Consider the following 11,738-nt stretch of genomic DNA (forward strand, 5'->3'; position numbering starts at 1 on the left):
ATGCTTGAACACGGAGTTCGTATATCAGTTTACTGCATACACATTGGAAAAACAATTCCTTGATTTATGATGTTTGTAATTTGCGCGCATGCAATGGAAACTCCCACGATTTTGCCATAATTTTTTGATCTGTATAAAAATAGAAACCGCATGCATGTGGCTGCCATGTTTTCGGATCTGTCATAAAAATAGGATCATAATAACAACCTACTAGAGCTATCAACCTCTCATTGACTCGGTATTTACGCTTATAATTGAGGGATTTTATGCTCAAAACTTAAGGTTTTTACGCTCCACCCGGAGATGCGTCCACCAGTGAACAACATGCCAGATTTTTTACGCAGTGTAAGAAATTGCATAAATACCTACACCATGTAGTATAATTTGTTTCAGTATACATCATAAACTAGTTCTAATGCGTTTAGCTGCATGGCTGTTGGAGGGATCCTATATTTATGAAGGAAATAAAACATTAAATGCGATTTTTTGTTTCTATGCATGTAATTCATTTTCTTTCATTGCATATTCTTTCCATCATAAATTCGTGTGCATGCAGCCGGTAACAGATTTTTACGCAGTATATCAAATTGCATAATTATCTACACATTGTAGCATATTTAGTATCAGTATATATCATAAAATGGTCATTACGAGTCTAGCTGCATGGCTGTTGCAGCGATCCTAAATTTATGGAGGAAATAAAGCATTTAAAATAAAAACTGTCATACATATCTTTCCTAAATTTACGTGCATGCAAGGGAACTTGTTTGACTCATGCATGCATTTTGCCATAATTTTTGGATCTGTATAACCGCATGCATGCGGCTGCCATGTTTTCGGATCTGCCATAAAAATAGGATCGTAATAACTACCTACTAGAGCTATCAACCTCTCACATTAGCTCGGTATATACGCTTATAATTGAGAGATTTTATGCTCAAAACTTAAGGTTATTACGCTCCAACCCGGAGATGCGTTCACCAGTGAACAACATGCCAGATTTTTTAAGCAGTGTAACGAATTGCATAAATACCTACACCATGTAGTATAATTTGTATTAGTATATATCATAAACTAAATCTAATGTGTTTAGCTGCATGACTGTTGGAGGGATCTTATATTTATGAAGAAAATAATACATTAAATACATTTTTTGTTTCTATGTGTGTAATTCATTTCCTTTTATTGCACATTATTTTCATCATAAATTCGTGTGCATGCAGCTGGTAACAGATTTTTACGCAGTATACCGAATTGCATAATTATCTACACAGGGTAGCATATTTAGTAGCAGTATATATCATAAAATGGTCCTTACGAGTCTAGCTGCATGGCTGTTGCAGCGATCCTAAATTTATGGAGAAAATAAAGCATTTAAAAATAGAAACCGCCACACATATCTTTCCTAAATTTACGCGCATGCAAGGGAACGTGTTTGACTCATGCATGCATTTCCTTTTTTGCGCGCACAGACGTGGGCGCGGGTGGTGCAACCGACAAACTGGTCCAGTCGGTGCGCTCTGTTGAACCAGGTTGTAGAGGTGATCGGCCTGAGCTTTCTTTAACTATTGGAAGCCCAAGACTCCCGTTATACCTGTCATATATATATATATATATATATATAGTATATGTATTTAGAGCCCTAGGCTCTATTTAACTATAGGAAGCCCCGACCACGTACCGACCAGGTGCGCGACCGCACCGGACCCTTTTTGGCTTATTGTACCTAACTGCTTACGCCAAAATATAATACGAGTTATGCTGATGTGTGTATCAGTTTATGCAAATATAGTCTGCGCATATTACGTGCATCGGGCCCACGATCCGGCCCACGCCACCACTATAAAAACACCCCCACGCCGCCAGGAATTAGGTTTTAGCGGCGGCGGCGGTTCTCTAGGGCGTGCGAGCGGCGGTGATCCTGGGGCCAGCAGCGGTGTCACCTCGAGGCAGGCGACCGACGGCGGCGCTCCACCAGGAACGAGCGACAACGACGCTCCGAGGCAGGCGAGCAAGCGGTGACGGCGCTCTTGAAGCGGACGGACGACGGCAGCGCACCCTAGGCCCGGTGACAACGGCGGTTGTCCCGTCCGTCTCTGCGATGGCCACCGCCACCGCCGCTCCAGCATCTGTGGCGCGACGACGGATCCCTGAGGCGCGACGGCGGATCTGGGGACACGCTCGCGATGGCGGATTCCTGTGGCGCGACGGCGAATCTAGGGACACGCTGCGGCATCGGATCCCGAGGGCACGCACGCGGCGGCGGCCCTATGAGGTGCGCACGTCGGCGATGTGCCAGCGGTCGCGACGGCGGATTTCCCTAGGCGCTAGCGACGACGGCATCCTCCCCTAGGCACGAAGTGGTGGCGCATCCCAGATGCGAGGCGCTGGTTCCGCAGGACGGCGATCCTATTTTTATGCTATTTTGTATACATATTTATGCCAATGTCAATAGGATTTTATGACCTATATTTCAGTTCATGGATCCGCTTCCATCTATTTGTCTGTTTCTGATATTTCTATTCATTTACGCTAAAATTTATACTCATTTACGCTGTTTTGGTTCACGATTTACACTTAAATCCGCTCGAGCCAGAACCCGCGCACGATTTTTACGCCGTAATTTGTCCCCATTTGCCGTTACGAAATCAATCGATGATTTACGCTAAAATTCATACTCATTTACGCTGTTTTGGTTCACGTTTTATGCCGAAATCCGCCCGAGACAGCGCCTGTGGCGATTTTCATGCCGTAATTCGAGACCCATTTGTCGTTACGAAACAGATCAATGATTTACGATAAAATTTGTACTCATTTACGCTGTTTTGGTTCACGTTTTACGCTAAAATCCACCCGATCCAGAACCCGCGCACGATCGGGTGCACACGATTTTTACGCCGTAATTTTAGGCTCCGTTTGCTGTTACAAAACAGATATAGGAATTACGCTAAATTTCGTACTCATTTACGCTGTTTTAGCTCACGTTTTACGCTGGAATCCGCCCGAGCCAGAACCCGCGCACGATCGGCTGCATGCGATTTTTACGCCGTAATTTTAGGCCCCGTTTGCTGTTACAAAACAGATATAAGATTTACGCTAAATTTCGTACTCATTTACGCTGTTTTAGGTCACGTTTTACGCTGCAATCCGCTCGAGCCAGAACCAGAACCAGATCGAGCGCGCGTAGATATACCTGACTGGGGCTTCCCATACTAATGGAAGCCCAGGGCTCCAATTACCATCACCCTATATATATATATATATATATATATATATATATATATATATATATATATATATATATATATATATATATATATATATCAAATCATATACACACTACGTAAGAAAATCTCTCTCTCTACCTACAACTAAAAAAAGACTTCTACCGGCTCCTACATAGCCTCTATTTTTTTAATTATGGTCTTTGCCACCGTCTACAACTTACGAAACATAGGGAAAAGAACCTGTTTTGTCAGACGAATTACAAAATAGCCAGAGAAGGCGAACCTTTGTCAAAGGGCCCTTTAATCTAGCGAAGCCATTTTTTTATGTTGCATTTTACCGAGTCAATGGAAGATTCTTAGTAAGTTCTTATACATGAAAAATGGCATAATGGCAACATAACAACAACGTCCAAGACTTTTTCTTTTTCACAGAAGCTTAGTGTATGATGACGAACAGAATAAAAAACAACACAATGATACTGCATCACTTTTTCTTTTTCCCGCCTTTTGTGTTCTTTGAACTGCCACCGGGATTGGGCGCTGGCTCCTGCTTCTTTGTCCTTCCGTGATGCTTGGGAACTAGCTCTGCTACTTGGATCATCAGCTGCTTCTCTGGAATATGTGAAGGCAGGTCAATAAGATTCAACTGCGCAAATATACTCCTACGAAGACCAAATCTTGGCATGTGCATAATTAAATATGGCATCAAATTTCAAGGTATGCAACTAGAATAAAGCACCATATCAGTGCAAGCCCTTAAAGTCTTTCTTGTAGTCCTTAAACACCTTTTCTGATCAGTATAAACCCCCTCAAGGAGTCAAGGTGGAAGATAGATGTAGTTAAGTCGCCATAACACAGGTATTGAAAAAACATTCCACCACTCATTCACACAACGGTACTTAACAAAGGCATGTCTGCTGGTTGTTCGCACAGCAACACAGCAATATTAGGAATTTATATCGAGATTACTATCAGAACATGCATCATCCAATAAGAGTTCAGAGACGATGATTTCAGATCATGGAGGGGCACTGAGAGGAGTTTGGGGCAATGATTAATGAGAAATGAAGCAGAATTTGGATGAGTATTACATGCTCAGGTGCCCATGTTCATGCTCATGCCTCAACCAAAAATTGAAGTCAAGTTAGAAAAAAAAATCTTTTATAAATATTTAACATAGTTAGAAGGGTAGGTCTGGTGCAGTGGTGAGGGCTGCCTCACTGTCACCAAATCACACAATTTCAGTCATCCAACCATTAAAATCACAAGTGTGGAACCAATCTTTTTGGTTCGAGAAAAAGAAGGAATCCATCTTTTTTTCCGAGAAAAAAGGAACCCAGCTTTTGCTCTTTTTCCTGTAACCCTTGCTTACCCAAATTTCATCTTTATCACTCACACAATACGACGTATATTGAAAACTTATCACTCACCTAACAGAAATACCATCAACAAACCAACAGCAATGGGGTTGTACATAAAAACAGGGCTACTTGTAAATACACCACTACATGCACATATGAATGCATGATAACTTCAAAGTTAGCAAGTTAATACTGAATAGAGCATTTTGTAAAAGGTGTCACGTAGCAAATATCAGAAAGTGATAAGAACAGTAAACAGAAACCAGGGGGGGGAGAAGAGTATATACCAATAAGCATGAAATCATGCATAGAACAGAAACACCTAATTACAGGGGGCTAGAGATTCATTAGCAAGTCATGCAACTGAAGAAAGAATGAAGAGAAAAAAAGAGCTATATTGTACTTGCATTTTCCTTTCATTGGCTGCCTGGCACAAAAAAATATGTCATGGGGACTACTTTACTAAGGTAGGTCCATTTAGCAAATGTGGAAGGACAGTTTGCTCCCTAAATAGTACAAATGTACAATGGAACAAGACCATGACACATGTAGAGACAACATAAAACATGGATAGGTGCATCCAATATGCTTTTGTTCCCGAAAACTTTGACGCTTATGTAAATTACATTTACCATTGTTTGAAAGCACTGATGTTCATGCAGAAGCCAAAAGAAAATTAAAACATCCAGGTGCCACTAATATTATCCATCACTTAACGATTAAAACCTGTACATGCAGATGATGTAGTAATTCCAATATAGTACAGTACACTTATTCAACAAACCATCAATGTATAGATTACAATAATTGCAAGCATTGAGTCAGACTAACAGAGCTCTCAGTAGATTATCTAGTCCACCTATAGGAGAATGGCAGCTGAAAAGATTCATGCACAACATACCAAAACTACAAAAACACACAAATCAACACTCCACCCTGCAATGAACTTAAAATTAAACAACAAAAGATGACAATCTAAGTAACAGATTTCAAAAACTCCGGGCTAAGTAAATCAAAGGAAGTATGCAGCAATCTATTTAATCCACCAATGCATGGTGGCACCTAAAAATAATCATGCAGGAAATGCCAAAACACACAAACCGACACTCATCCATAAGTAACAAAAATTCAAGTAAAACTAACAGAGCATGCACCAATTCCAATCCGCCAATAGGTGAACAGCAGCTGAAAAGAATCATGACGCACATACCAGAACCGCCAAAATGCAAAAAACGACACTCATCACACCCAGCTTAGGCATTTAGCAGCAACAGCTAACTATCTAAGTAACGGATATACAAGTCTCCAACAGAACACGACCAGGGCACAAATTAATGAACATGAACCCCAAATAAGATAGTAGGAACCTAGCTCCTAAAACATGGAATCCAGTTGCTGAAATGTAATTGGATCCTACCTGTGCTCGTCACCAGCCCAATCAATTCATGCAAGAGGCAAAGCCTAGTTACGGACTTACAAGGTGGGTAAGTATACCCAGCGCCCGACCCAGTAGACAGTACTCACACTCACACCCAGTTTAGTTGCCAAGAGTACCAGGTAAACGGGAAAATATCCTATGCAATCACTTATCCTGGTGCAAGCATGCAATCAAGCGATCTGGTGCATCCGATCTAGATCTAATGGTAACTGTTATTTTACATTTAACCCCTTCCACCTAAAACCTAGTGTCTATTTTACATTTAACCACTTCCATATGAAACCGTTGGATCTAGACTGGATGCTCTGGATAGTTTGATTGCACGCTTGCACCAAAATGAGTGATTGCACAGGATATGTCCTCCAGGATACATCATACCAAACAAAGACGAAATAAAAAAACTGATGAGATTGTTAAAACAATATTTCATAAATCCAACACATGAGCTATGAAGGCAGGAGATGCATGCATTATGTTTAGTAAACAATTTGCTGCCAATAACAAAATAACCTTGGAGGCTTGGACACTTGTAAGGCAATTGTCAAGGTATGAATCGTGGCACCTAGAACTAACATAATGAAGTTGTCTAAAACATCTATGTCCACAGGAAAGATGACACACCAGATCCATGTCATCAAGCAAGAAGCTTGCCTCTGAAAAGAGCATCTTTAGTTCATATACTAGTATTTTTTTTCTTCTAGTAGTTCATGCAAAGGTCAAATAGAACATGAGGGGAAAAACCAGCTATTAATCCAAACTAGAGAATAAGAAACTACAGTAATGTAGTATGCAGGACAAATTAGGTGTAAACACTTAGTTACTGACTCCAAATAGGATGCATAGTACTTGTGAAATAGCATAGAGATTCACTAATATAAAAGATGCTTCCATAAATAAATAGGCTTGGCCTCATAGTATTGCAACAAGTGTTTCTCCAGCAAACCCAAAATGTTTAGTAATTTAATCAGAGTAGATTTTTTCCCTAAATGGCATAGCAGTGGGTTCAATGTACCAAATACACTCTACCATGGCACCAATGCCCTAAATTTCATTGGGTATCCATTAACAATGGTTCTAGAATGTCAAAAGAGGCTCTTCTGAACATAAAAAGAAGTATAATTGACGTAAAGATATTTTTCTTATATACACTAAAGGAAAAAAACATATGCAGGTCACAGACAAAGAAGATTCAGTAAACGCTAGTGTCAAAAGTATGAAGACCCTGGATTACTTAATATGAATAAACACAAGATAAACACTAGAAAGACATGAATGTTGTAGCAATTGAAATCTACCCAACTAAAGGGAGGCTGAGTGGCTGACAGTTGAAATATTCAAGGACCAAACAAGGTGGGAAGTGATGAGCTGTCCCAATCTCTGAAATTATTATTGTTAACCCAGTGAATAACGATTAAAATAATTCCATTATAGAAACCTTGAGTTTAGTAGACAAAAGAAATTCTGGGAAAGAAAAGAATAGGTAAAAAGGAAAGATAAAGCTAATCCAATGTGAAATAGGCAGCTGAGCATGATTCTGAAAGACTGAAACATAAATGTACTACCCACCGAGTATCCAGTTAGGGAATTATTTAGTATTGATTCGAAGTAACAAAAAACAAGAGGCTGCTAGTTGAGGGGGTACCACACATGACACATGCAAAACCTCATACATGAAAAAGAAACATGCCCATATTGTTACAAACATTCATATGCGGACGAAGCTTTGTGATGTCTGATGTAAAATAAAACCTTAGTGTTCAATATAGCCAAGCCAATTTTGAGGTTAATAGAAAGGTAATAAACATTGAAGCATCAGGGAGAAGCAGACACATAGGTTTTCCCAATTTATGAAGTGATCCAAACATAACAAATGCAAAAACAAAACAAAACAAAGTGCAGCAATAAGATTTATTTCAAAAAGAAAATCATGCATAGATAATGCAGAAGGCGATTCCTGGCAATCATAAAGCTGGTGTTGATAGTCAATACACATAAAAGTTGAGGCACCGAGAAAAAGCAGCAAAATAAGTTTTCCTGATAGCATTCAAACGAGTTTGACATAAATCAGATCAAACTAAAAGGACGGAATATATGCATCCATAAATAACAGCATCAAAGTATGGGCATAATGATAAAACATGTAAATCTCAACACAAAATATATTACTAACCTAAGGTATTAGAGTGGGTCGTTTGTATGGAACTAATATAACACTGATGGAAGCTGTAATAGTCCGGGAGTAAGCTTCTTTTTCATTTCAGAATAGACTCACACCTTGGCTCCTTGTTCTTATTTTAAGTTTAACCAGATCCATGCTATTCTTCCCTAAAAAGGAAGTAATTACACTTCAAAAACCTTAGACATGTGCCGCTACAATATTGCACGTATTACCACAACTGCAGCTACGGGCGCCATTTCATGCATTAGCGCCGCTAAACGCTTTACGGTGACTTAGTGGCGCCAAATGTCCAACCAGCTAACCAGACACAAAATGAGTCCCAACAAAATTTCCACCACCCAAATCCAGCCCATCTATACATGCTATATAAGTGTGCTTACAAACCCTATCATTTCAAGTTCTCCCCTCTCCATTCATGACCACTCTCAGTTCTGAACCTATTGTGGCGGCTCAGCGGTGCGGCAACGGCCGTGAACTGTGAGTGGTGGCTGTGAGTGACCACAATAGACTGCAAGTGGCAGCTGCATGTGATGGCCTCACCTTCTCGGAGGCTGCGGACGTGGTACCTGTGCTTTCTTAACTCCTGTCCTGTTTTTTTATAATGAATCTAAATGGTGGCTAGATCGTGGCACAAGTGCACCAAAGCTTAGGGAATTGGTTGAAGGGATTCTAGGTTTGACACGTAACTCCTCAGATTGTGAGAGGAATTGGAGTGCATTTGAGCAACTATAAGAAAGGAATAAATATTTAGAATAAATTACATGCATCTCTTACTGTTATATTTTCCTTGAACGTGAACATTTCTGCAATTTTGTTCACTTTAACTTAACCTACAGGTTCACACAAAGAGACGTAACAGACAACTTCATGACAGGATGATTCTAACTCAAACAAAGGGAGAAAAAGACAAAGGGACCGCTGAAAACCCCATGACCAATGTTCTTGAGGATGAGGAAAATGAATCAATCACTGGTATTGTGCCCAATGCTGAACCAGAACCAGCAGAAGGAGTACAAGTTAGAGCAAACGCATCATCATCACAAGGAGCAGCAACACAAAACAAAAGAAAGAGAGATACCCAGCTTCGAAAGAGAAGGAAGTTGATTCCTGATGACGAAGAAATACAATCAGCTGATTTCTCTACATATTCAGAAGATGAGAATCACCATTTTACATGCATTCACCATCTGCATCATCTTCTGTGACTTTGTTCAGATCTTTTTAGATTACAATTATCAAGTGATAGATCATTACTTATGCTGCCCAATGTGATGTGGCCATGTGACAGTAGATACTTATGTCTTACGGTAGCTATTCTACACTTAATTGGTTGGCAATTCGACTATTTGCTTATGTACTAGATAGCTGGACAAGTCTTAAACTACTTATATTGTTTAAACTTTAGCTTAATAAATTCTTATGTATTGTGTCACTATGTGAGTGGCCCGGTGTCACCTACTCACCTATGTGTTATGTGTATTGTTGCTACTACCTACTATGTGATTACTTATTGCTTCCTGTTGAAAATCCCTTCTTTTGGCAATACAACAACAACAAAGCCTTTTAGTCCCAACCAAATTGGGGTAGGCTAGATTTGGAACCCAATAGAAGCCACAAATCAAGGTTCAGACATGTAGATAGCTGTTTCCATTTGCTCCTATTCAAGGCTAAATCATTGGGTATATTCCATCCTTGCAAGTCTCCTTTTACTGTTTTTTATCAAATTCTTTTGGCAATAATTTGCATTTGTTTTGTGAAAACACTATATGCCTTAGCGCTCCTATAGCAGCTGCTATAACGTGCTTAGAATTTTCCCAAAGGCACTGCTAAATGCTTAAGCTCGCACTTTAAAACACTATATCAGAGATAAAAAATTCATGGGTTTGAACTTCAGATGTTAAGTTCCCTAACTAATAAGTGAAGTAAAAATATGAACTATAACCCATTAACAGTTTGTCATCTTCCTTCCTAGATGCAATCATCAATAAGCAAAAACTATTTTATGTTTACACAAGGAAACGCTGCAATACTGCATACTTGTTCTTCCAGCTGAATCACTAGCAATTCATGATATCTTGAACACATGCTTCAGAATAGAGTATAATATGTATGAGGTCCCATTCTAAATTCAGCTCAGGTGAAAGCAAGTGTGCAGTTCATTCACTTACTCGTTTTAATAGCAGGATTGACGGGGGAGCCGTCATCTTTCTTAAGCTGCACCCTGACCCTCCCCACCTGGAAGAAATCCCGAGGGTACGCCTTATCCAACTTCACATAGCAAAAATTGGCCAATCAGATGTGCAAACAAACGATACTGGTAATCCAGAAATGGAAAAGGAAACAGTCGGAGAAGGAATCAGGGCGGGTACCTCGATGGCGTGGGGGATCTTGAGGTGCGAACAGCAGTCAGCGATCTCGATGCAGGTGGGGTCCGGGCAGGCCTTGGCAGCGGCGATGCGGCGGCCCTCGGCGACCGTCTTCTTGGAGTTGAGGTAGACAGGGTAGATGATATTCCACTTCTTGATGGTGCTCCGCAGGTCGCCGCCGCCGTCCTCCATCCGCGCCGTGTTCGACGTCGCCATCGCGGCACAGATCCTGTCACGTGGCACAAACCAAATGGGGAACGAGGTTTTATGCGGATCTGAAGGTTCCGGCAGAGAGAGGGATGGGTCGGGGCCTCGGGGTGGCGCACCTGCCGGCTGCCGCCACCGCCCACCGGCCGGTCGGAGTTTCTTCAGGTCTGGAACTGGAAAAGAGACACTGTTTGACGTTCACAGGAGAGAGAAAAGGCCCTCCCTGGCGTTAATATGACGCGAACAAATCAATAGAAAAAGTTCTTACATGACAGTATGACACTATAGAAACTTCAGAAAGAGTACTCGTTACTGAATTTGAAAAAATGTTAAATTTGTTAATGAATATTATAATGCTCCATCTGTCCTAAATCAAATTCGTTTTAGTTTTTTAGTTGATTTATATATTAAAAAACTATTTATATTTGTTAATAAATTATTACAAAGTTAGATTTAATAAATACTAGTTATACATTCTAAATATTAATATTTTTATATATGTAGTTAAAATTTAAAATAGTTTATTTTGGAAAAACAATAACGACAATAATTTTATTGTAACTAGCAATAGCATTCTGTCGCGCTCCGAAGTTGACAACTCCATCCGCATCCACGCAACTCCAAAAAAAAGAGAAGGTTGCCTATCTTAGGCCTTTCTTATATGGTTTTCAGCAGTTCACTCGTATGGTCATCCAAAATATTGTTCCATAATATAGATTGTATTATTTATAAAGTAGAGCTTTAATATTAAGATAAGAATGTGTCGTGGTTTTTCGGAAACCTGTGGACAATAGAATTTGTATCCGAAAAGGATTGTTAGCACGAATTCACTCTGAATGGTGAATCCTGAGATTCAGCCAGAGGGTTTATACTGGTCTAGACTCTCGCCCTAGTCAGTATAGTGCTGATCGTAGCATTGCATTGAGGACTATTTTACAACAGGTACATGTGTCGTACGAC

The 11,738-nt window shown here is 40.1% G+C and overlaps 1 protein-coding gene across 1 annotated transcript; it reads right to left on the reverse strand.

Moving 5' to 3' along the window:
• Nucleotides 1–3,511: 3,511 nt before the first annotated feature.
• On the reverse strand, nt 3,512–11,048 carry LOC103645776 (signal recognition particle 19 kDa protein). Its single transcript, XM_008670483.2, has 4 exons — nt 10,898–11,048; nt 10,575–10,800; nt 10,374–10,473; nt 3,512–3,839 (listed from the first exon to the last, which is right to left on the reverse strand). Exons 2-4 carry the CDS (start codon nt 10,785–10,787, stop codon nt 3,712–3,714), a joined length of 441 nt encoding a protein of 146 aa, XP_008668705.1. The 5' UTR covers nt 10,788–10,800; nt 10,898–11,048; the 3' UTR covers nt 3,512–3,711.
• Nucleotides 11,049–11,738: the final 690 nt, after the last annotated feature.

Source organism: Zea mays, chromosome 2, assembly GCF_902167145.1.
Source record: "Zea mays cultivar B73 chromosome 2, Zm-B73-REFERENCE-NAM-5.0, whole genome shotgun sequence".
Lineage (NCBI taxonomy): Eukaryota > Viridiplantae > Streptophyta > Magnoliopsida > Poales > Poaceae > Zea > Zea mays.